This window comes from Podarcis erhardii (genome assembly GCF_964252035.2).
Source record: "Podarcis erhardii genome assembly, chromosome: 6".
NCBI classification, from domain to species: domain Eukaryota; kingdom Metazoa; phylum Chordata; class Lepidosauria; order Squamata; family Lacertidae; genus Podarcis; species Podarcis erhardii.
In genome coordinates this window covers 61,393,565-61,419,651 of record NC_138510.1, presented here as the reverse complement: position 1 = coordinate 61,419,651, position 26,087 = coordinate 61,393,565, and the positions used below count along the sequence as shown (strand labels likewise).

General features: G+C 42.2%; 1 protein-coding gene across 10 annotated transcripts in view; it reads right to left on the bottom strand.

Moving 5' to 3' along the window:
- NFIA (nuclear factor I A) overlaps nt 1–26,087 on the bottom strand; it is a 416,610-nt gene that overhangs the window by 282,162 nt on the left and 108,361 nt on the right. For 7 of the 10 annotated variants that reach the window (XM_081867215.1, XM_081867220.1, XM_081867213.1 and 4 more), the window contains exon 2: nt 3,768–4,299. In XM_081867215.1, coding sequence (XP_081723341.1) covers nt 3,768–4,299 — 532 coding nt within the window. Of the gene's footprint in view, nt 1–3,767; nt 4,300–10,098; nt 10,616–26,087 lie in introns of those variants that run through there. The other 3 variants (XM_081867217.1, XM_081867222.1, XM_081867221.1) reach the window with 3 other exon arrangements.

The window sequence follows — 26,087 nt, the reverse complement described above, 5'->3', positions numbered from 1 at the left end:
CCAAAATTTTGCAAAGGTAGCTCACTATGCTTCATGACCGACTAACTCACATGGTGCTTCTTTACCAGCTATGGGGTAAATATCACCACCCTCCAAAATAATATACAATATTGGTTTATTATAGATGAAAAAAGGTGCTCTTTATATTACACTGTCACTTATCTCCAGAACTAAACACCTTTTCACAGCTACCAAAACAAAATCAGCCTTGTCATGCCTTTGGCTTCAGTTCTTAATAGCATTACAATCTATAAGAAAAGGTCTAATTCAATTACTATATCTTGGTCAGATTTTTAGATTTTAATTCAGCATTTTTAAACACACACACACACACACACACACACACACGGAGAGATAGAGAGAGAGAGAGAGAGAGAGAGAGAGAGTGTTTTCAAAGCATTTGCTATGTTTAGGCTGCAAACCTTAATATACATGTACTTGCTAGAGAGTAAGGTTGTGGGACTTACTTCTGAGTAAACATGCATAGGCTCATGCTGTTAAAACCATGCCTAAAACAGATAATGGTCAAAAACATCAGCTATTGTATGTGGCAGACAAAACACAAGCTAGCTTTGTCCATTTAAAATATTCTCAAAAAACAAAGAGAAATCTTTAACCTCTCACAGAACCCAGTGCTTGAGCTTAGAATCCCCTTTTACAATGTGATCATGTTAGCTGAAGTTGCTCTGCTGCAGTAAAAAACAAGGAAGTTCTCGCTTGAGTGCCTACTAATGAACAAAGGTTAACTTTATCTCAAAGGTCAAATGCCTGGTGGCGAAGGTTATGACCCTAACAACTTAAATGGTGACCCTGCCACGTGCCAAGTATATTGCAGATTCTGATACAGATCATCTGGTAAAGGGCTGGTCATAAATTTACTTTGGTATTATACTCCCACAAAGAATACTGTTTGTCACAACAGTTTCCAAGTTGTCATTTGATACATGGGCTAGAGAACTAAGAGGGGAAAAGCAATCCAAAGTTAAAGGTAGCACTACTGTATTTTGATGGCCTTAAAAAAGAAAGCTAAAACTCCGAATTGAAACCAATGTTTTAATTTCAGTGTACTTTAGCCACCTCTTTGCTCATAAATTCTTTTATTCACAGTTTTCTTTCAATCTTTGCAAGCTAGTTCACATAATTGTCAAATTTTACATCCCTGTTTCTACATGATTTCCTTAGGAGAATAATTTGTTTTTGTGGCTCAGACTTACTTTGCAAGCAGGAGCATTGTTTAGATTTGAGCACATGATTTTCTTGCAAATGACTATGTCCGGGCACAAGGAGGGGGCAAAGAAGAAGGAGGGAAAGAGTCCTCCACACAATTATTATAAATACATATTTAAGAAGGAAAGGGACATCATACTGCAGAAATCATCAAGAATTAAAGTATCTTGGAACAGTACACGAAATAATAGTGAAAAGGCCACAATGGTTTTGGCAAATATCTGAAAGCACGTTTTGGAGTCTGAACCTCTTGCCAACATTGGCAACTTCTCAAAACTTTTAAGTAGAAAGAAACATTTTCTGTTTGAAGACCTTTGGGGATATAGAAGACGCTCCTCAGCTCAGCTGTATATACATTGATCAACCTGCCTATTATTTTATACATTTTTATTGGCAACTATCGCAGCATAACTATAAGGTCAGTAAATCTTTTAAAGCAAATCAGGTTGATCTGAAGACAAAGGGCCTTTAAGATTTTCTTCTGAAATGCTCTTGTTGCGCATACAGTACAAGTTTCCATTACTGCAGCTCTGCAAGAGCCAATCACTATTAACTTGGCCAACGTTCAGGTTTAACAAAGGAGTCTGGGATACATCAGCGCAAAAAAGAAAGAAACTACAACCATTATCCCCAATGAAGGTTGTCCGATCGTAATGCAAATTGTTACTACGTTCTCAAATACACAGCGTCATTGAAATATTTTCTACAACACAAACGAACTGAAAAAGAGTGTGATATATTACACCTGCAGAAAAAGTAAGTTAAGATGTAAAAAAACACATTTTATAAGGATCTGCAAACACAAATACTCCCCCAAAAGCAGTTTACCTATATATGAAAATACCACTGGCATCCTTAAAAAGAGAGAGTCAAAGCTCACAAAGGTGATCATTACCAGATTTACTAGGCTATATTGTTAGCATAGCAACATAACCATACCACAGAATATTGCCAGATATATATTCCATAATGGAAGCAATTGATTATATTATGCCTGATTGCATTAATATATAACAGTAACTTTGTTAAGGTGATACTACAAGTATTTGTAATCAATATAACAACTACTTTCAATTAACTGCCATGGATTATTTTAAAAATCAATCTATAATGCATGTCCTGAGTCAACAGATGTATGAAGATAGTTTGCAACATGCTGTTAGCACCAAACATTTTTAATGAAAGCATCCATATTTTAAATCTTTAACTGATTCATCAGCTTTCCATAAAGTCTCACAGAAAATCCTACAATGAAGTTGGGTCTACAGTCTATCATAGGCAGTTCTTAATTAACAAATTGAACACTGGTATTTATTCTTTTAAAAAATAAATGAAAAAGCATCCACACCACAGCACTTCAGAAACACATTGCATATTCACCAATATTTTTGGACGTGTCACTCAGCGTAAGTACACAATGCAAATAACAGAATCACGTATATCTGCAAACTTAAAGCAAGCCATCCTTTCTAGGAGAAAAGCACAAAACCTCTTCATAATCATACATGCCAATGATTTCAACAACATTACTAAATGACAAGATGTCACACAACAAAGACCAATTACCATTTTCCATCCAACAGCCACCAATGTACCTAGCACCTAAAAATGCTAGATCAAATTAAAACTGTTAAGCTTATTAAATTTCCTCTCCAATCTGATCCAAACTGAAATATTGAAATGTCTGAGTCACAGACAGACAAGTGCCTTGCTTTGAAACTGCTAGGCCTAATTACTGAGAAACTATGAATTTGACTAAAACAAGGTTACGGGAAAATGCACACTGTCTTCATCAGTAACAGCACTTATCTGTTACTAGTGGCAGGTATATGATAGTCACAGCCAGAAGTACAGTTGCAAACAATGCATGATCCATTTTCCTGAATCTCACGTGTTAAACTAGCAACCCATCCTTTAAAAGCAATAATATTCTACCCACAGGCGGAGGTTACCAGGAACTTTTTGTTTCCCCCTCTTTCAGTAGGCAGGTGTTTTCTTACCAATGGCAATTAAAATTGACAGTTTGTGTATCTGTGAGGAGTCATCACTGCATGCTCAGTGTTTTTTCTTAAGGCGGCCAAATTTTGGATATTTAACCATACTGTATTACAGATTGGGCTTGTAAGTTTTTTTATAGTTATTACTGATTTCCTCACAAAATAGTGAACTTTGAACATGTTGAGCAAAATAATCACTCAGAAATACACAGTACCCTCATTTCCAATCTTTAACCAGGCCTAGAAATATTTTGTACATACAGTCTCCATCTTCATACTACAGTTCCGTCCTTATGAAAAAGCTTCAAAAAGGCAGAATGTTAGGTTACAATGTAAAAAAACCCTCATGTTTTTGCAATCACCTTTTATTAACAGCTTTGCAATACAACACAGGATGTCTATATCCTCTCCACTACTGGTTAAACTTCAACCACTATCACAGCCACACTGCCAACCAGCATGGTGGATGCAAGCACAGATTAGCCTAATTGTTTGGTTGAAAAAGTCATTAAAAGTTGAACAACTTGGGATAAAGGCACTTACCTGCTGCGTGCACAAAGTATGCCAAATATAAATCGAGTTCCTTAACAGAAACCCCTATATGATGCGGCTGTACGCACAGCCCTGGATTTGAGCACTGTGGGGACTTTACAAGGCGTTCGCCATCAGTACTTTCAAGCGGAATACCTTTAAATAAAATCACCATAACAAGGTCCAACCTCCAGACTTTATCTGCCTGGCGTAAGCAGTCAATTCTTCTCATCTTGCCCTTCTGGTCTGGATTGGAAAGAACACAACATGGAGGTTTTTTCCCCGTGACAGTTAGAACAAAATCCTCCCGATACTCAGGCCTGATGTCTTTCCGTAGTTTTGCCAGAAGTCTGGACGCCCATTTTTGTTTGACCTCAGGTTTTTCACTTAGCAATTCATCCTTCACAGCTCTCTCTTCTTCTTTTGACATGCGTTTCTCGTGTTTTTTAAAGTATTTTCGCTTTCGAGCTTGTAGGTTGAACCATGTATATGCAAATGCTCGGACGTGGGGAAGAAGTGCTTCAATGAAGGGATGGAATTCATCCTGGAAGGAATTAAAACGAAGAATTATAAGAAGGAATAATTAGCATCGCAAAAGCTTTGTTTGTTTCACTAATAGTCATCATAACTTACAAACAGACAATTTTAAGTCATCAGAACACAGGGAGGACCAAATCATTGTAGTGGATACACCAGGTAAAATCATAAACATATCCAATAACCCAATTTTCTGTAGTCACTAGGCCTCATTCAGAAAAAATAAGGCAAAACCGCTTAAACACAAGTGTTGAAAACATCCTGGCATGCCAATCCTAATCACATTCGCTCAGAAATAAGTCCTCCTAAAATCCATGGGATGGACTTCTAAGCAAATGTACTTCGGATCAGGATGTAAGGGTATAAGCCTGAAACCACTGACTTTACAATAGTTCCCTTTAAGTCAATAGATAAGTCCAGAATCAGTAACCTGAAGTTGGCAATAAGTTTTTTTGTGATCTTAATCCCAACCGAAAGCAGGGATATATTTCTTTGCTCTTTCCGAGACCCTTCTGTGAATGGTGCGGCCACTGTAGCATATGCCCACCGATTTGGCAAAACCTAAACATCTGGATGCCAATTAGCACTGGTATGTCAAACCTGATGTACAGTACAAACTTTTCCTAAAATGTATTTTAAAGTATCGACCTGTAATGTAACAGAATTTCAAATTAGGATTATGTAAATAGAATCGAATATATGATTATTTTAATAGTAAGGAAACATAAAATGCTATCACATTTTCTAAACCTATGCAATAAAATCCTCAAAATGTGGAATTCTGAAAGGTTTCTCCGATCTTTATATATAAAACGAAAACTGTATATAACACATCGCGAGTACAATTCTCTTTTACTTAAGTTTGTTTAAATGATAAAAAGAACCCTGGAAGCTAGAAAGTTTGTATACAGATCCAGAAAGCTATTAAATAAAACACCTAGATTTGTACAGTGTAATAAAATGTGGATAATAAATCATTGACATTATACGTATTACTTTAATTTGCCCTTTTATAAAAATAGAAAAAGACATTTAAACGTTTCTCCCACGTCAATGAACATATTGAAAGAGAGGTCATGGATCAAACTTTTAAATAAAGGTGTGCACACTGCAAATGCTGCAAAGGCCATACAGGTCATTGGAAATGTATTATAATCATTATGTATATTATTTATATGCATGCAATTAGTTATGGAAGTACCTATAGAAAAACATATGCTATTAAAATATCTGATCCTGTAAACACACAGCTGTGAAATGTGATTATTTCTCCTACTGAAACTGGCATGCATTTGGAAGAGGTGCTATCACTGTCAACATATGTTTTTATAAACATGGACTTTCTCCTATGCATAAAAGTACACATACTTATGTAGCAAAGAAGTTGGCAACTTATTTTTCGTGCAATTCCTTAATTTATGAAATGTGTTACTATAACCGTTACTAAAATAATTTCATTTTTTTAAAAAAGAAGAAGAAGAAGCATCTCTATTTAATGCTTTGCAAGGTCTCTTTTCTACTCAATTAAATACAGGTGTGAAAGAAAGAAAAACCGCCCAAATGATTCTAAAAACTGTGGGCCTCTCTGGACCGCAAATGGTTAATTGCTGTATACTGTATCTAAAATATAACAGACAAATGACAATTTGTTACGTATTTCGGTAGAAAAGATTCTTAGAAAGTACATAAAGGGGCCAAAACATATTGCTGGGAATGGAAGGGATAGGCATTTATTCCATGAATGTTTAGCTGGGTCTAATATATAAAATAGACATTTCACAAAATGATGATTTCTGACACTCCCTTGAAACAACCCAGCTTTATATGTCAAAGAAGTACAAAAGACATATTGGGAGAATAGCAGTTTCAACAGCAGTAGATCAAAGGCAGAATGCTTATTTGCATTTTCAAAAATGAACTTTAAAAAAAAACACACACACCAAATGTATCACTAATAGAGGCTGCCACTAAGAGCAAAGTAAACTATTACGCAGGATACAACACACCGAGGCCTTTTCCACACGCACACAGAGACACAGTTCAGAATAGTCAACAGCATCACAAATGGGGCCTTTTATAATGTTTTATCTTCTATGCTGTATAAAACATTTGCTAAAGTAATTCACTGCAAAATAAATTATCACTTCAGATATTGGCTTTATCCTAAAAACTGTTTTCTACATTTTATTAACTAACCTTGTATGCTTGCAGTCCTTCCTGGCTCTAACTTGAACTCCTTCCCAACTATACTTCTTTTATTCTATTGTAAAGCCGAGTCAATAGCGCATGGTCGAAAAAGGTAAAAAACAGCTAAAAGATTTATGTAAAAGCTTCAAAAACCACCAAATGGCCTTGAAATAATGATACAGTGAAGAGGTCCATCATTGCTGATATAAGGACTGTTAAATCCTTGACAAATAGGATTTGTCAAGATTGTAGATGGGAGGTTTACTGCTTTTTCAAAATAATTCTACCTCATGTACAAATATACCCTTTTTAAAAAGACAGCCTCCAAAATCTCACTGTGAAGGTATTAGGAGCAATAATATATATCCAACAACTGAGATGAATTACAGCTTTATATTTTATGTTACATTATGGTTTCTTCAATTACCAAGGTTTTCCTGGTGAATTTAAGAAATGTCCAGGTATGTGTGCATAATCACTTTAAAAGATTAAAAGTAGCCAATTCAAAAAGTGGTAATGGGGTCTTTGTCCTAAGTTAGGATTAGAATCAAAACTTCTCATAAAGTTTAGTAAGTTGCATTTTGAACAAGGAAGATTGCTTTAAAAAGAGCATATGCATCTTCCATTATTATTTGCCGGGGCTGGGTAAGGGGAGATAACAAAAGTGAGTTTATAAATCCTTTCTGCGGCTCGTAAGTATTGCGCTTCAACAAGCACATTGCCACAACTGCACAGCTAAAGTTTGGCTCACAGAACAAAAAAAAAATTGGTGTATATTCGTAAATGAGAAAAGGCGACCGGAAAAATAATCTGAGCCCCTCTACAAATAAAAGCATGCAACATTATAGCAATCTTTGGAAACACATTTGCGCTGCTCCGTTTGAAAGTTAGTCAGCTCTATAAACTCTCAAAGCATCAATACTTCTATAAACCATAGGCCAACGTATATTTGCCTGCACATCAATGATGAGCTGTTAATGTAAAGCCAGGACAATGTCAGATAAACAGCAAGTAGGTAAATCACCTATAGTGGTGTGGAGAGGGCCACGGAGTAGATAACCCTTTAACAGGTACTTTGTCCTAGTCTTCCAGCTCCATTAGCCGGGTATATGTGCTTTATGATTATGTTTTAAATCATACTAGACAAATTTAAAGGAGACAAGGGTTTTGAAATGCTAATACAACTACTTAAGCCTTTCCTAATAGTATAACTTATGTTTTATATGTATCTAGTTCTATATTCGAAACACTCTTGGTGGGTTGCATAAAGACGCCTTTGAATACCTAGACGCTATTTCCAAATGTGCAATGAGAATGCAGAGCACTTTGCAGCAGAATGTCTCTTATGTTAAGATTTCCTTTTTATATGTGCTATAACTATCTGAAATCTGCATGCTGTATGGTTGGGCCTACTAAAAATCAGAATACCCAGATACAGTATGCATACGAGTGTGTGTGTGTGTGTGTGTGTGGTGAGGGGGAGAGTGGGCAGCTTGAGGTAGGTGTATGCATGTGTTTTAAAGAGTGGGAGATCTGTACTACCCTGTGTAAATAAATCAAGGGGGGGGGATAACTGGGTTGAGTTCTCCATGAAGTAAGAGAAAACTTTTCACTAGATCTAGTCTTCGGACGATGTACAGAAGCTCCAAACACATTCCAGGGTATGTTTGTGGCATCTGCCTATAATCGACTTTGAGGTTGTTAACATAGTTAAGCTGCATTGTGTACCAATTCTGGTTGCAAGTTCATGCATTACAGGTTAGGCAGCAAGGCTCTGTCAGTGACTGAGTGTTATCCACACCTAAGCATTTACTTGGTCATCTTGCAAAATCCACTGTGAAGCCCTCTTTTAAAAGAAACCCACACATGCACTTCAAAACCCATACAAAGGCAGGAAATAATATTGGACGCTTGGGTCCCCAAGTGTTTCACCCCAAAATCATCATCACATCCTGCTAACTGAAGGTGGGTAGCAGCACTCTGTGCCAGAAAGACGTCTTGAAATGGTAATGAAAGAACTTTATCTAAATCCTCTAGAAACTTTCACCGTTTAAGACTGGGAGGCAACAAACTTCCAACCAAGATTACTGAGTTGCAGAAAGAGAAGGGAAAGGGAAGGCACACACACGTATATATATAAATGAATACATATTGGGGCTATGTTTCTAAATTGTGGAAATAAATCCGAGAAAGAAGATAGGGTGTGTGACTGTTATCTGAAGATTTGGCGCTGCCCTAAAGTTTTCTTTGGCCGGGGGGGGGGGGAACCACGCGGGGGTGGGTAGGATCGTGTTTGAGGTTAGAAAGGAAAGTTGTCCGAAGTCTTAGAGAGCAGTTTCCCATGTGTTGCATAGGCGTCGGGAACAGAACCCTTCCGATTCAGAGCAGTGTAATCGGAACGGGATCTGGAGAGGTGGGTGCGAGGTGGGGGTGGTAGGGTGGGAATCAGGTCCGAAATTATTGCCAGCCCACGAAGAACTTAAGAGCTGCTGCGTTGCAAACAAAAGGGGTCGAGCAACTTTATGCGAGAAGAAACTGCCTTCCCCGCCTCCCCTTTCTGCAAGCAGGACGTTGCAAGCCCAACTTCCCAAAGGAAACAACCCCAGGCGAACGTGACACCCGAGCAAGTGACAAGGCGCACTGGAGGCAGCCGGGGAGGCAGCTCTGGGCTGGGATCGCTGGGCAGGGACATGCAAGGGCTGCAGTGCCCGCCGAGGATCCCGAGCTGGGTTTGGTGCACGAGAGGAGCGGGAGGGCAGGCGCTGCAGGAGGCGCTGCAGCAGGAACCGAAGCAGCAGCAACGAGGGGCTCCGGCTAAGAAACGCCGGGGGGTTCCTGAAACATCCAGCTAGCCGTGCCAAAACCCCGTGCAATGTCTGGAAGGGCCAGAGCCCTGGGCATAGGTGCAATGCATCTCTCTCTGGCACTACGTCTCCGCCTGAGACTCAAACCGAGGGAGCCGCTGCAAAAGCACCAGCCACACAAATTCGAGGCTGCTGAACAAAAAGTGTGCGAGGAGTTTGGGGAGGTATAGCAATGCAGCTCGAGCCATGGGGAGGGGGGGAGAGAGATGCATGCAGCACGCAGCTACTCAATGCTACACTTTAAAAACAAAACAGAAAGCATCTAACTGTATCTGTGTCGTTTGTTGCTCCATTTGCATGCATTCGTCGCCTCGGAAGCACAAACAGTGAGTATTGATTTCAGATGACCAAGCATGTAATGGGGTTGCACGACTGCGAAACACGTGCAGATCGTCCTCGAACGCGCGCATACGAACACGCACACACGGGATTTCGGCGCGACCCCCTCCGGCAGATCCCCCTTCCCTCCGGCAGGGACGTCTGCGCACCCCAATATTAATTAAACCCTTAATAACGAGGCGCCATTAGCCATGTGTCGCTACAAATGGCCGTGCAAGAGCAGGAATGCAAGCGAGTGGGAAAGAAAAGTTACTTTCCGCCCGCGGGATTTCGCCCTCCCGCCCTCTGCGCCCCCTTCCCGCCGCCAGGCTCCCCCGAACCCCCGGCCAAGACAGACAGACGAGCAGACAGACAGAGAAGCCCCTTGCCCTCCTCCTCGCCACCCCCCCCCCAATGAATCCGAAGAAGCTTCTTACCTGGGTAAGACAGAGAGGAGAATACATGGTTGCTGCGGGGGGGTTTGTGGCTTGGAGGTGTGTGAGTGAGAGGGAGAGAGAGAGAGAGAGAGAAAGGGAGGGAGGGAGAGAGGGAGGGAGGGAGAGAGAGAGAGAAGAGAGAGAGAGAGAGAAAGAAAGAGGGGGGAAGAGCCGAGCCTGCTTCTTGCTTTCACATTTCCAACTCTGCTCAACTGCAGCCAGCAGCGCTGATCAGCTCCATGAGCTGAACTTTAACCCCGCCTAGAGTTTCCCTAGCCTACACGCTAGACATGTCTCCTGTGCCCGGGCGTTAAAGGCATAGCGCGCACTTCCCCCCGCGCTCGCAGCCCGGGCAGCCTCTCGACAGCGCCCGGCTCCCTCCAGCTTCCCCGGGAACCTGCCCGCGCGCCTCCTGCTCCTGCTCCTGCTCCGCTCTGCACCGCTCCGCCAGCAGCAGCAGCAGCAGCAGCAGCTCGCTCGCTGCCTTGCCCGGGGGAGGGGGGGCTGCGGTGCTACTGCTCGGCCAGCCCTCCCGATCCCCGATCCCAGGCTCTCAGTGCATTACTGGGTAGCGCAGGCAGCAGGAGCCGTTTGCAGGCAGGGCTCCCGAGCGGCGAGAGGCTCTGCAGGATGTGCTTAAGCAAACAAAACTACTTTTCCATATTTCTGCCGCTTTCGCGCTCCCCTCCCCCTCCACGAACGCTCTCGCTCTCCCCCACCCCCACTTCTCTCCCCACCCCCACACTCATCCACAAGACCTTCAAGGAGATCGTCTTAAGGACTTTGGACTAAACTTTCGCCATTCGTCTCATGCGGAAAGAGGCTTTCCGAAATCTTACAGTAGCAGTAGCACCCATAGAAAGCATATAGATACAGATACAGAGCATTTTTCTAAGGGCTGGCAGACAAGTCGCGGCGCACTGTGGATTTGAAACTTTGCAAATTGTTTTTCCAGAAATCGTGTCCCCAAGTAAAGCTCTAATGGGTGGGGCTTTCTACATTGTTTTGTTTAAATATGAAGGCTAATAAGGCATTAAGTGTGCGGCTTCTAATAATTGTGGATATATTTGTATGGACTGCTTTGTATGAGAGCATGATCACCAGCTGAGAGCAGAGCCAAACACAATTGTTCAGAACTTTCTAGCTCTTGGCATATGAATGTTGGTTAAAAAAGAAAACTTGGGGCACTTTATAGCCAAGGATGCTTATTTTACTAATAATGCACAGCTTCAAAACTGCACTGCAACCCTCAAGCAATAAAGTTACTACTTAAAGTTGCTCAACTTTGAATTGAGCCTTCTGTCCTTTATTTATCTTATAATGCATTGTTTTGGCACAAGAAAGTTTTGGTTTTGGGGGTTTGGAAAGTTTCCAGTCAGACAACTTTTCTTTTATTGAGTCTTACATTTTCTCTCTAGTCTTTCTTCAGTCTCCTAAGTGGCATCCTCTCTAGTCTTGCTTTCATTTCCCCAAATGCTGCAGCTTTCAGACACTTGCATATCCACAACCATTCATATTAAAAAAAAAAAAAAAAACACGTAAAGAGGAAGAGAATACCACAAGACATACCACATTCAGCATGCATGACTTCTGATGTGGACCAGAGATCTAGGTGTTTCGAATTTAAGAATGTTTTAAAATACTGCAAGGACTTTTAGAGGAAAATACATTGCCCAAGGCTATTAAGGGAGGAGGCCTAAGTCGCTATATCACTTTTATCTCCTGGAGGCCCTTCCTTTTCCCAAGTTGAGTGCTTCACTAAAATTATCATTTGTGGATTGCAGATGTCTAAGCTAAGTGCAAAATCACCTTCAGTTTTCATTCATACCTTTTAAAAAAAGAATAAAAAGAATGGCCCAATACCTGTCAGTGATATAATGACATGGAAACACGCCCAACTAAACATTTTCTGGGATCTCTCAGCTTTCCAAGTTTCCTTGACAGAACTTTCTGGCTGACAGTCTTACAAAAAGCTAAAACACTGAGGAAAAAGAAGTGACTAAAGTACAGATTTTTTTTAAAAAAAACTCACTTACGATTTATGACTTTCAATTTGTTCCCTAGCATGCTATGTCTTTCCTTTATTTACTCATCTGCCCCTCTCTCCCAAGAGTAGCTGGTGGTCCAATGGTAGTCATACCTCGACCTCCTTTGTGCTCCCTACATATTGTATACATACTGCCTGCTCCCACAACCAATTCAGCACATAGCAGTCACCAGATAGTCCTGCATGTGCCTACTCTTAACCAGGCTAAGCCAACCAGTCACCGCATTTGCCACCATGCACAAGTTGTTCAAAATGTACAGAGATGCTGCTACAAACACTGAGAAAGGGGTGTTTGTCCTGAAACTGACAGCAGAATGTGAACAGGGCAATAAATGCACCACTGCTTTAGCCACAGACTTGTAGCCCAGCCTGACTTTACAGCATAGTTGTGCAAATAGTGTGAACGGTGGCATGACTAGGCAGACAAGTTAGCTGGGAATGGTACTTTATAAGACCCAAATGTCTGTGGGATATGTTTTAGCAAGAGAGAACACAATCATTTTACACATATACTAATGTTTTTCACCTTTTCCCAGTCTCACGTGCCATAAAACATTAATCCTCTCTGTGTGTATTCATCCCATATACATACATACACGCACGCGCGCGCACACATATGCATCCCTATGAATGCTTAGGGAGATGTTTTAAGATTTCCCTTAATCCACAAAGCAGACAGGGGAAGGCTAATTTGTCAGCGAGGCAGGATCGGGCCCTTGGCTTCGCTACCGTCGCTGGCAGACGGCTTTGCCGTACGATTTCCAGCTCTTTGTGGTTAGGAATATTATCTTAAGTAACTTTTGGCGCCCTTCGTAAGACTTTTGGACGTGGGATGCTTGTTTGCGCCCTCTAGGCAGACGTTGCATCCAAGTTCAGGCACTGAGCCTTTGCACATCCGCTCCCTCCTCGCCTTCCCCACCCCCTCCCGAGAAGCCTACACAAAAATGCTCTCACATCCGCGCGCGCCCTCTGGATCCCCCATAAACATACACACACACGAGTGTGTAGCTGGGCAAGGCACAAACATCATATAAACTTTAAGCTTCCCTCCTCAAAAGAGGCGCAAACCTCGCTTCAAGCCCCCGAAAAGGTTTCCTCAGGAAGATTCCCCCACAGAGGGGAGGAGGGGAAGTCCGTCGTCCCGAGGGTATAAAAAGAGATATAGCAAGAAGCGGGGGAGGCGGGGGAGAGGGAGAAAGGCGGTCAAATACACTTAGAGGATCCCGCTTCATTAAAAACATTGCAGACGAAGATCTGGCTGAAGCCAACATTGTCTCTTTAAAAGGGGAACTTCGAAAAGTGCTATAGGCTGCTGCTGCTGCTGCTGCTGCTGCTGCTACCGTGAAATGGTATATGTCTGTCTGTGAAGAGACTTTCTGCCGTGAGCCCTCCTCCTATCCATATTCTACCTGGCACGCTGCCCGGCATTGCATTTGCCATGTTTTATTTGCAGAAACTTTTACCTCGCCAGCCTCGGTGAAATCCTCTTAGATATATAAATTACGTCGCGGAGGGTTCACTTATACGGACCATCTTGAATATATATCAAGGAGAGACTTAACGGGAAATCGCATTAATATGATTTAAAAACTTTTTAGGCAAGAGAGATCTTTATCCGCTGGTCGAAAGCGGGAGCTTGCTCCGGAGCAGACTCGCTCAACCACCGGCAAATGACAAGTGAAGTCACGACTAGTCGATACTTTCCATGCCATTCCCCTCCCCCAACTGCAGTTTTCTTTACTTTAAAGCAATTGGGGGAAGTCTCCCCCCCGCCCGGAAAAAAAGTCAGAGCGGGGTAGTTTCCTCGCAGCTACTTTTCTAGGGGGGATTTCGCTGCCTTGGCTCTTAAAGCGAGATCTGCCTACTCGAGCGCCCTGGCCGCTGAGAAACTGGGGGCCCCGTTGGCGTCCATTGCCCGGCGCGAAGAAGACGTCCAAACTTCCGCTTTAGAAGAGCGGGCTTAAGGAGTCTGCGATGAAGCTCCCGAAGCGTTTCGGAAAGCCCTGGCCTTGGCCAGCTCGAGGACTCAAGGACCTCCTGCATGGCTGCAGGCGAGGGTTTTACACCGGAAAGGGCTGCCAGAGGCTATTTCGAGCGCAAGTGTGTGGTTGGTTATGTTGGACTTGGTTTCTACTGAGAGCTCCAGTCCAGAGAAAGACAGCCAGCCTGGCTCCCAACCAGCAAGTTCTAACTCTCCCAATTCTCTGGAGTTCAGTGCAGGAAGGAGGAAAGAGAAGAGAGGGAATATATATCATGTCACCTACCTACCCGTGCGCGCGTTTACGCGCTCTCTCTCTCTCTCTCTCTCTCTCTCACACACACACACACACGGATCTTACAATTCTCACAACCCCTCCTCACATAAGCAAATTTCACTCGCTGGGTGAGATTCAGAGTTCAGCACTTCTCAGTCCCACTGATTTAAACGGTAGTCAAGTGAGTGCCTAAAACTGCAGCTCAGATCAACAACGAGAGTTCAAAGTGTTTATCTTTGACTGGTCCCAGTAAATGAAGAGGGGGGGTCACAAACTCCAGAGTGCCTACCCAATACGCAGTGCATACACACGTTCGAGGGACTCATCCAACGGTCAAGCATAGAAGCATAGTTTGCAACAGAGATCATGAAGAAGAATTCAACAGGGCAGGGTCCTCCAAAGCACTTTGAAGTCTTCCGCCCTAATCATGCCTACTTGGGAGTAAATCCCCGTGCAATCAGTGGGACCTGTAATCATGTTAAGGGGGGGGGACACCCTCGATTCCTCCAAAGCACTTTCATATCTTAGGATGCCCCCAATCACGAGTAACAGTGGTTCGAACCAGGCGATGATCGGAACACACCAGAATAAAATAGCAAACAAACAAAAACAACAGTGCAGTCAGAAAAGGGGGGGCCTCACTGGTGTCATCTCTTCTCCTGCATAAGAAATATCGACAGCAGAGTATATACAGTATTTGGGACAAGGTTGCTGCAGAAACGCTCAAGGGTTTCAATCACAGAGCACAAAGGTGAATGCAACGTTAAGCAGAACTGATCGCGCCATGCACTTTCACTGAGAGAAAACTTGGTTTTGTTATTACAGATCTCTCAGCAAAATCCAAATGTATTATATAGCTCTGCGCTGGTTTGACAGCTACCAACTATCCCTCGGTGCGCCGAGCAGAGAGAACTTTAGAGAAGAGGGAGGGACGAACGCCACTCGCTCTTTTCCACCTCCTTCCACTTTGGATATTTCGAACATTACAACATCCAGCCTGTTCTCTTATTGGATGGCGCTCTAGTCCATCATAGACATTTGCTACATTGATTAGAGAATGGGCTTGTCAATTACATCCCTAGTCTAGACGCTTCCTTTTGTGTTGGGCTGGCTGCCGATCCCAGACGTCTTTTTACAGAGCTGAGCACGTACTTTTTTTTTGGGGGGGGGGGTTGTTACACCGAGCAAGCTCAGCGGTTTTCTCAGATCGCTGGGGGGCGGGGGGGGGAGAAAAGTCTAGTGCACGCAGCAAAACCCACCCACTCTGCCTCTTATCTGGTATATAGTGCGCACACGGGCAAACGCAGTCCGTTAAACCTTACTTTGCAGCAATTAAAACAGGTTACAAAGCAAACATCTGCAATACAATAGCCATTAAAGCCTCACGTCAACCACATTATCTTTTCCGTTTTTGAAAGCATGGAAATAAAAGGCTGAAGAAGACGCGTCCACGTACCATTGCAATGTAAATAAAGAGTACGTGAGAAACTTTAAAAGGTCGAGTCAATGGGGTTCATCATTAGTTCTCACGCGTTGCTCTTTTCCATAAAAAATAAATAAACTAAACTTGTAGCAACTGAGAATCATAAAGAATTTTTTTTTTTAAAAGGTAGTTAATTACCAAGCTGCTGGGTAAGCTTTTTAAAATATCAATAAATAAATGACACCTTCCGAATCAAAACGATTTGTGATGGACTCTCTCTAGCCTCTCTGTTTTTGAAAGCAATCCAAGCCGGGTTGGCTGGGTTCTCAGATTCTCTCTCTCTCTCCCTGGCTTTGCCTTGTGTGCGTTGGATTGTGTTAGACTTTGCAGAAGTTGCAATCGATTCGACAGACTTCCCTTCCCCCACTTCCCAGCCCGCTGATTTCCGCAATCGCTGCAATTTGCATAGGAGCCACACACACGGGGAGGAGGTCCGTTCTCACGGAGGCCAGCGCTGGACCAATCGCGGCCTCAGGAATTCCTTTCAGCGCGCGCTCCGGCCGGGAAAGCGCTGCCAGCAGACTAGGCCTCCTTCCAAACACCGCAGCGGCAGCAGGAAGGAAGGAGAAAAGGAGGGGAGCTCGAGCTCTCTCTCTGCGCAGTGCGAGCCCTTTCTGCAGGCGGACGCCGCGATGAATGGAAGGGGGTGGGGAAGAGCAGGAGGCACGGGGGGGGGGATGTAACTGGGCGACTGCAGGTTTGCTGCACGGCGCAGGACGGGTCTTTCCCGAAATGTAATATTCTGCCACCGGTTCCCTTAGCTGAATAGTGCGTGCACTGTTCCATCCTAGGTGCATTTACTCGGAAGTGGCCCCCTTTGAGTTCGCTGGGAATTGCTCCCAGGTAAGGAGGCGTAGGCTTGCCACTTAAGGGGTCAGAAATCCTCTCTTGCACAAGAAAGCTCCATAGACCCTACAGCCTAGACTCAGGATCCCATCCGGTGGAAGTAAGCGATCAGTTTACCCATTACTTGGAAGTAAGTTTCCTTGCAATTAATGGACTTGCTTCCATTAATTCACATGGTGTGTGTTTGAGGAAACTGTGTCTGAATGCTTAAATTTTAAGCGCAAGTGTTTGGGAAGAAGCACCAGTGAAACCAATGGGTACACTATCGTGCAGTCCTTGGAGTAACTTCTGTCTTTCCAAAATCCTTCGGTCATTTCATTCATTCATTACACCATTCAACTTGAAAAGTAGTTGCAAAATGTCCAGTATCTACAGTACCTGTAAAAACAGACCACTAAAGGATCTCAACCATCTGCTAGTGTAAAACAATTTTTTCACTGAAATTATTTTAAAACTACTGCTTGCAATGTGCCTTATGCTCAGTTTCTGTGATGCTATTTTGGCCTGTTTAAATCAGGAATGTTTCTCCCTTTGTGGACAAGTCTTGTTTGTGTGTACAGTCTCACAGATCAGCATATTTAAGGCTTGAGGCATGCATATCTAGGAGAGAATGCAAATATAATGCTTTCTTAAATTGCATGGCAGCTTGTTCCTCTCCAGCAGTGAGAATTCTGCAGCAAAATCAGGCAACTCTATGAGAAGAAATTTTGTTCAAAGTTAAATCTTGTCTTTTCTTTTTCTTCTGTGTCTGCCCCTGCAATCTGAGGTTTGGCTTGTTCACAGAAATTTGCTTTGCAAGTGGCCTTCTGCAGAAAACTTGTTCTATGCTTGTGACATATGATCCTGTTTTGATTGTGACTAGCATACGAGTGGATGGAGTAGCTGTGCCTTGCACTAGGACAGAGCTTAGGAACCTGTGGCCTTTCAGATAACGTTGGCCATTGACCATGCTAGTTGGGCCTGGTATAAGTTAAGAGTCCTACAACATCAGGAAGACCCCTGCATTAGGAGTTTGGAATAGATGACATCTGGGAAATAGAGAGAAATAGAGGTTTTCTCGCTTTGGAATAGAGAGAAAACCTCAATGCAGAAAATACTGTTTAGTTGGCTAACTTGTTTCAGTGGCATTGTAAAACACAACACTGATCATTTGCAAATTATTCTTAGATCCTCCTCTTAGATCTTGGATCTTTTAGCCCTACTCAGCTCTAAGATTTTGCCAGCAGGGGAGACAATACCAATACTGGATTGGATGGCGTGGTGAGGCAGTGGCACTCACCCAAACTTCTGGCTGCTGAGTTGCTGCTGCTTGCCGAGAAGGAGAGGGGTGAGGCAATAGGAAACTGCATTGTGGTGAACAAACTGGCAGAAACACCATTTCCCCCCCTGCCATGCGCTGATCCCACCCAGTAAGTAGCAGCGATGCAGGTGCAAGGAGGTCAGGGAAGCACCACTACCCCACCATGCTGTCCTCTAGTGGTCAATACTGTGCTACATGAACAAACAGATTGAATTGGCATCTGATAGGTTCTTATTAGATATAGCAATGAAGGCATTGTCTGCACCTATGTTCACATTATGAAGGAACAATGTAGAAGTGCAGTCTGTTGGGGAGAGAAGGAATTCTGAATGTTTCATTGCTTTCCCCCCATTTAATAATTTGGATTTTTAATGTAACAGGCACTGAAATGGAGACTATTCAATATTTTGTCATGATGAAAGTTGATTTAGCAATCAAGCATAATGTCCTATATCGTAGTCCACGAACTCAATATTGAGTTCTGCTGAATCCTAGTTATAAAAACTTGAACATATTTATTCTATATACCAGGGGTCGGCAAGGTTTACCTCGCCTGGGCCAGTTCACTCCAGTGGAGATCCCTTCATGGACCGGATTGCGTGTGCGCCTGAGTGTGCATGCCTGCGATTTCTGGCATCTGCATCTGTGCAGGCGTGATTTCTGGCACTGTGAAAGCAAGCCCCTGCGTTGCACTGCACTGCACTACACTGCACTGCACTGCACTGGTTTAGCGCAGTGCGGGGGACTCGCTGAGCGGGCGGCTCAGTTTGGGGGCGGCTTGTGGGTTGGTTAAACATCCCCCGTGGGCCGCTTGTGGCCCATGGGCCTTAGGTTGCCAACCCCTGCTATATACTCTACAAGTGTGGATCCTTATGTAGGCACCATCTATGAACAATGAGTTAGCAACAGATACAGGAAAAACTGTGTGCAGAACAACAAACTTGTGGGGTGGGGGCAGAATCCCAAAGGTAAAAAAAATAAAATAAAATTGGCCCATTGCGACTGGCCACAAAGTGTTGGGGGCTTCCCAGAAGCATCTAATTGGCCATTGTGGAAACAAGATGCTGAACCTGATGGACCATTAGATCTGATTTAGGAGACAATTCCTATGTTCTCATATCTCATATGTATCCTGCCTTCAATATTTAAAATGTAAAATTGTTCTTGATCTGTTTTTTATTATTATTATTTTAAATTGCTATGTGTTACTGAAAGTAAGCAGGTCTTGTTTATCAACAAAGAGTACCAGCTGCAGTCCAGAGCTTGTCCCATCTATTGGACATGCAGGGTGGGGTATTCGTCTGACTCTTGGAAGTAGAGCATGAGGACATTTGGACATGCACTAGCTGTTTGTTCCTGCTACTGTTGTTGTTTCTGTTAATGCTGATTCCTGTGACGGCAATTGTTTCAACAGTATTTTTTGTTAAGAATGGATGACAGGAGTGTGCTTTGCATCTTCTTCCAGCCTGACCATATCCAGGTTAGAAAAAAAGCATTGGTGACTATGCTGCAATATGAGGATGGTGTGCATAAGTGATGGTGCACTGCTGGCGCAACTCAAAGGAAATGGCACAGGGGGATTCATGAATGGCTGAAGAGTAGGTGTGTGGGGGGGGGGAGTAGATTGGCAGGCTGGGAGATGTGGTTGCCCTAGTAACTTTGGCAAGTTTTGGGACTAAAGGCATTGTAATGTTCACCTTTATACTTTCAAATTCAGGACACCTTTTTCATCTTGAAAGAAATTGTTATTGAAGCTCAAATGTTTAGAGATTTTTTTTTTTTTTTACTATGGTTAGCTCTAATCAAATTGGAAGATCAAAAATAGGTAAAAGCCCACTGGAGCAATTAGGCTTATGTAAAATTATTAGAGTGGTGGCAGAATCTTGAATTACATGGATGAAAAGTTACATTGTTGATAATTGGCTATTTGCACAACTGGCAATATGCATTGATCACTATATATTCCTGAAACTTTCCTTCCATTTCCTAGGTTAAGAGTGCAATAACATTCCAAAGTTTGCACATACATCACACCAACCTGAGCTGCTCATATTTTATATCTTCTGCCCACTGGGATCAAAATGTTGCCATCCTCTACTGAATTGATCAAGCAAGCATTGTTAAAAAATTAAACTCACTATCCAAAATGTTAGTCTAAAGTTTTGATTGTTGCTAATATACTTTAAGGTATGGTACAAATTGTGTCAGCTCACCACCATCCAAAGAGCAAAATGTGTATTCTTCTTGTTAACTTCTTTTACTTCAGCAATTAAAAAATAGAATTAAAACTTCTGTTATAAACTGTAAGAAGGACACTATAGAGCAAAGTGATAGTTCTTGTACGGGAGGTTAAATTTTATTCATTTATTTCACAAGATTTTTATATCATTTGAATGTAATAAGCACTCAAATCAGTTTACAAGAAGAACAAAACAATAAAATTATCAGTTCAAAACAGTTTAAAACTATTCAAAACATTCAGAGAATAAAAATAAACAATAAGCTAAATACCAGATTAAAACACTTGTTAAGATTCTGCATGTCTGGATAGGCTTGCCTAAACAAAAATGTTTTCAGCAGGGGCTGAAAAGAATAGAGTCCTACCTCTTTTTACGTTTGCTTCATGATACGTTTTTTCAGGTTGCGTTCTGCGGTGACCCAGAAGTACTGGAAAGGGTTACTTCCGGGTTTCACCACTCGCGCATGCGTAGACGTGCAAAATGACATCATGCGCATGTGCAGAAGTGGCGAATCGCAACCCGCATGTGCGCAGAAGCGGGTTGCGTTCCTTTCGGGTTGCAAATGGGGCTCCAGAACGGATCCCGTTCGCAACCAGAGGTACCACTGTACAGTGAAGGTACCATCAGCAGGGAGGTCCAAGGTGGAGGTGCTGCCATGCTAAAGCACTGATTTCTTACAGATGCCGAACAAGTATTATGCAGCATATGTAACCATGCCAGTTCCACAAATCTAAGTGGTCAAGTGGGCACAAATCAGGCAAGATGATCCAACAAATAAACTGGTCCCAAGATGTTCAAGGCATTATATACTAATAGCAACACTCTGAACTTCACCTGGTAGCGTATCAGGAACCAGTGCAGGTCTCTGAGCAGAAGTATTACAGTGGTGCCTTGCAAGACGAAATTAATCCGTTCCACGAGTCTCTTCGTCTAGCGGTTTTTTCGTCATGCGAAGCAAGCCCATTGACGGCTTAGCGGATTAGCGCTATTAGCGGCTTTTAGCGGCTTAGCGGATAAGCGGCTTAGCGGCTTAGAAAAAAGGGGGGGGAGAAAAACCTGCAGGAACTCGCAAGACATTTTCGTCTTGCGAAGCAAGCCCATAGGAAATTCGTTTGCGAAGCACCTCCAAAACGGAAAACCCTTTCGTCTAGCGGGTTTTCCGTCTTGCGAGGCATTCGTCTTGCGGGGCACCACTGTATATGCTGATAAAGTCTCACTCCTGTCAGCCATCATTTTAGGGTATTCTGCACTAACTGCAGCTTTTAGATCAAGCACAAGAGGAAACCACAACTTTTTTCATCAACCCCCCCCCCGGGGGCATTTGTAACTGGTTGATAGTTGTTCCAGTCTTAAGGATCCAGAGCTGGTTTCTTGCAGAGTGACTGCGCCACTGCCCCTTTCAAGGCAGAGGGAATACCCCCTCACACAATGTAGCATTAACCATGCTCTGGACCCAACCAATCAGAACCCCTGTGCTAGATTTTTAAAGCCATGAGGGACATGAGTCAAGAGGCCATGTGGTCAGATATATTGCTGCCAGCACTTCGTCGTCATTAGCAGACTAAGCTACAACTGATCCCACAACACATAATTGATTCTGGCCCTGGGTACTTCAACCAGAACTGCAACAACTCCAGTGTCAAGATCCCTCCAAACTCAAGCACCTTTATCCTTTCCTCCATGCACTTTTGCTTGTGGTCCCTGTTGCCTACAAGGGAATGTGAACCCGAAGGCTTGGGTCCTTCTTTCTAGTAGCCACTGGCCCCACCAATGTCCTCTATCCCCTGCCACACTTAACCTCTTTCCAGCCTTTCTTACAGCATAGCTTGGACCAGACTGTTTTCTCTCACCACTCTTTCTTGGGCTCTCTGGGCTGCACTTTTAACTCCTGTAGCTCCACTGACTCATCCTGCTACCCCTACTGCTTCTGATGGAGCTATGCTAACTGTTACAAGGAAATGAAGCCTTGCACCATGGGGCTTGGGGAAAGCTAAGGCATATAAAGAAGGATTTTCACCAAGCTGCTGCTGAAGGTTATTGCTGAGAACCTTTGAGGGATTTCAGAGCTCTGAAAATCAGAGGGGACATGCATTGTGTATGCACAGCATAGCTATGGCATGCCAACTGAAATTTCTAATTTTATAAAAACCAAAGAACAGTCCCTATTTAGCCAACATTTTGAAGACACTGGCCAATTGCTGCCCCCACAGTTCTACCAACAACATGTGCCACTTTGCCTAATGAAACAAACTGTTGCACATGATTCTGTTCGAATGAAAATAAGTCTCTTGTAGGGCTAGAGTTTCAGAACATGTCTGTAGGGCCTGTCTAGACAGAAATTATCTTGCATTACAGATAAATTTACATATTAAGCAACACAAGTTTCTGCTGGGGATAAACCTATATTAGTTTAAAACCATATTTGTTTTGTATTTTTAAGAATCAGTTTAACGTTGTGCATTTATAGCGGAGAATAAGTTGAGAGAGGATGCCACATAAAGATATCACTGCACAAAGTTGTAGAGCATCCTTTGCCAACCTGATATCCTCCAGGTGTTTTAGACTACAACTTGCAATGCCTGATGGGAGTTGTAGTCTAAAACATATGGAGGTTGTGGAGGGTTATTGCACTAGTTCAGCAAAGCTGCTAAATAGATTAAACATAACTGTACATTCAAATGATGGTGATTATCTCATTTTAAGACAGAGAACGGGAGAAGAGAGAAAGCAATTGAAAAACAACAGCTTTACAGTCATACTGAACATTATCAGTGCTCCAAAATTCTACTTTTGATGGTCTATAATTCTATTATTTATTAACATTTTAAAACTGTTTTAATCTGAGAGGGTCTCTGGGTTTATCACCCAGTAGAGTGGCCATTCTATGGAGGCTAATTCTAAATTCTGTGCATGGTTTGTGACTAACTCATAGCCAGAATAGACTCATTATAATCAATTGACTTAGGTCCAAATTCTACAATGTGAGATGCAGCCTATAATGTGCAATAGCTACAGGGACCTGCTTGCAAGGCACTTGCTTGTCCCTTAATTCATGTTGCTTTATAGATTTGATAGCATAATTTTGCACAAGGACTGCTTAAACAACAGTTTTAGATATAGCAGCATAAGCAGTTCTCTTTTGTTGATAAGGGAGGTCCACAGCATCAAATGGCCCCTCAGCTGTTCTACATGGGAGCTTAGGACAGCTCCCTTAATTCAAAGTCAAATTTGATGGAAATCAGCTGACCAGTTTAAATGTGTTTTAAGCTGAAAAACCCATAGCTTGGTAGTAAAACACATGGTTCATGTGCAGAAGGTTCCAGTTTAACCCCTGGCATCACTTGTTAAAAGATCTCTGCCCAATATCTTGGAGTGACACTACCAGAGTAGAAAGCGTTGGTCTGGATAGATCAAAAGATCTGGTGATAGAAGACAGCTACATGAAAATAGTATGCGTTGTGAGTTTACTAGTGAGAAATATTCTAGTTTCATTACTTTAACACTGCAAAAGTGCAGTAAATAATGCATTCAGTTCTTGATTTGCTGATGTATGCTTGTTAGCAGAAAGTAGAAACTAAGAGCTTTTCCAGATATATGTACATACTGAAAAACTAAACAGGCAGATAGTTATTTTTACTCAAGATGGTACTTCTATTTCCATCTACAATAAAATGTGTCACAACAATCTTTAATAATAAAAACTATTAGAACATCCATTTGAAAGTTCTCATGACATCACCAATTATAAGTGGCACACTTCACTATTTTGTACACTTTAAACTCCTTATTTCATTTAAATATTTTATTTTTTAAAGGCTGAGGAACCCCTCACTACAGCACTCAAATTATGGATGTTATCTGCTAGATCTTCGGACCAAAAGGAGACAAGAGTTCTAAATATTTAGCTAGCCCCTTTGCAATGATGCTACCATTTTATTGGCCTTCTCCGTATAAAGGAATATAAAACAGCTATGTACTATGACTTCCCTGCACAATAGCTTCCTAATATATAAAAATCCTCTGAAGGTTTAAACAAAAAAGCAGGCTTGTAAATTTCTTTTTTTGTAATAGAGAAGCTGAAGCCTCAGTGTTGCTCATTACCCATCATATAAATACTGATCTCTCTCTCTCTCTCTCTCTCTCCAGGTATAATCTCTAATCAAACTGGTTTTGTAGGTTTTTGTGTTTTAGGCTGGGTCCTAGCAGCACACATGTTGGTAAGTGCAGCCATTAGGAAATAATCATCAACGTATTTTTCTTCATTGTGCGCACATAGTGAACGTTACTTATGGGAAGTAATATTACAAAAAATAATAACAGCAACATAATTTTACATATAACCCATGTGTTTATAGCCCTAACAAGGCATATTATAATTAAAAAAAACTTAAATATTAACTACATTTTAAAAGACTGCTGGGAGATTGAAAGGTGACAAAGTTAAATATCAGAAAAAATAGAGCTTCATTGGTGGGTGATACGAACACAAAGGTTGGCTTCAGATGAGACAGTGAATATCTCTTAACATTGGGTGGCACACATTTTCTGTAGCAGAGGCTTAAAAGCAAATTTCAAATATGGCCAGTGCTCAAATCATTCATTGCCTTTATTAGGACCTATGTCATTCTAAATTCAATCTGCCACTCTTTAGGAAGCCAATGGAAAGAGCACAGAGCTGGACTAATGTGACCACTTCCTCTCAAGCTAATAAGCAGTTATGCTGCTGCAGAAATTCTGTAGAAATTGAGGACAATGGGGTACCACTACTGAAAATAATAACAACACCAATAGTCAAAGCGACATGGACTGCTGTGATAAAGTAGTTATTGAATAAAATAAGAATGTGGCCAATGCAAGTTGCACAGCTGAAAAGAAACACTGTTGCATCATGTCTTATATGTGATATTTCATGAAAGAAGTTACATCGTCTTGACTTAATCCAGCTCCAAATGCACTTGTAACAGTTAAAGGTTTTCCAGCCTCAACAAAGTGGAGATATAAAAATAAGAAGGGTTTGCTTACCATAGTTGTCCCACAAGTCTACCCATGAAATACTAATGACTCCTTTCCCCACATATTAGTGATTTAATTAAGCTGTGCCCTTCCTTTTCATTGCCTGTATTTACATTTGTAAATAAAAGTTTGTGTTAAAAGGGGGAGGGCATACCATAACAATCATACTAACCTACATCAATCATAGTTCAATTCACAAGACTTACACATAAATTTATTACAGTTGTATTTTGTCTTTTCCCAAAGAACTCAGGTAAGTTAAAGGGACAGTGCTCAGTGGTGGAGCATCTGCTTTTCATGCAGAAGCTCCTTGGTTCAATCCTCAGCATTTCCAAGGAGAGCCAGGAGAGATCCCTGCCTAAAACCCTGGAGCTTGCTCTCAGTTACAGTATCCAATACTGGGTGGACCAAGGGTCTAGCTCAATATAAGGCAGCTTCCTGTGTTCCTAAGTAGGAATTACTCCATTTTTCTATCAGCACAACAACCATGTGAGATAGGTTAGGAGAAACAATAATGTCTGGCCCAAGATCACTCAGTGAGCATCATGGTTAAGCCGGGATTTGAACCCAAGACTTATTGGTTCAATTATGACTGCAGTGTACAGCAAATTATTACATCAAATTACTGCATCTTACTGATGTACCCAACAATTTGATGGGTACAAAACAAAGTTGCAGGCTTGCAGCATTCACATGGCAAGAAATACTTAATAAATTGTGGCTAGGAGCAGGTGATGTATTTTACTATTTCAGATTCATACCTAGGAACCATTATCAATGTCTTTCTAATGCCCTTGGCCAGTGG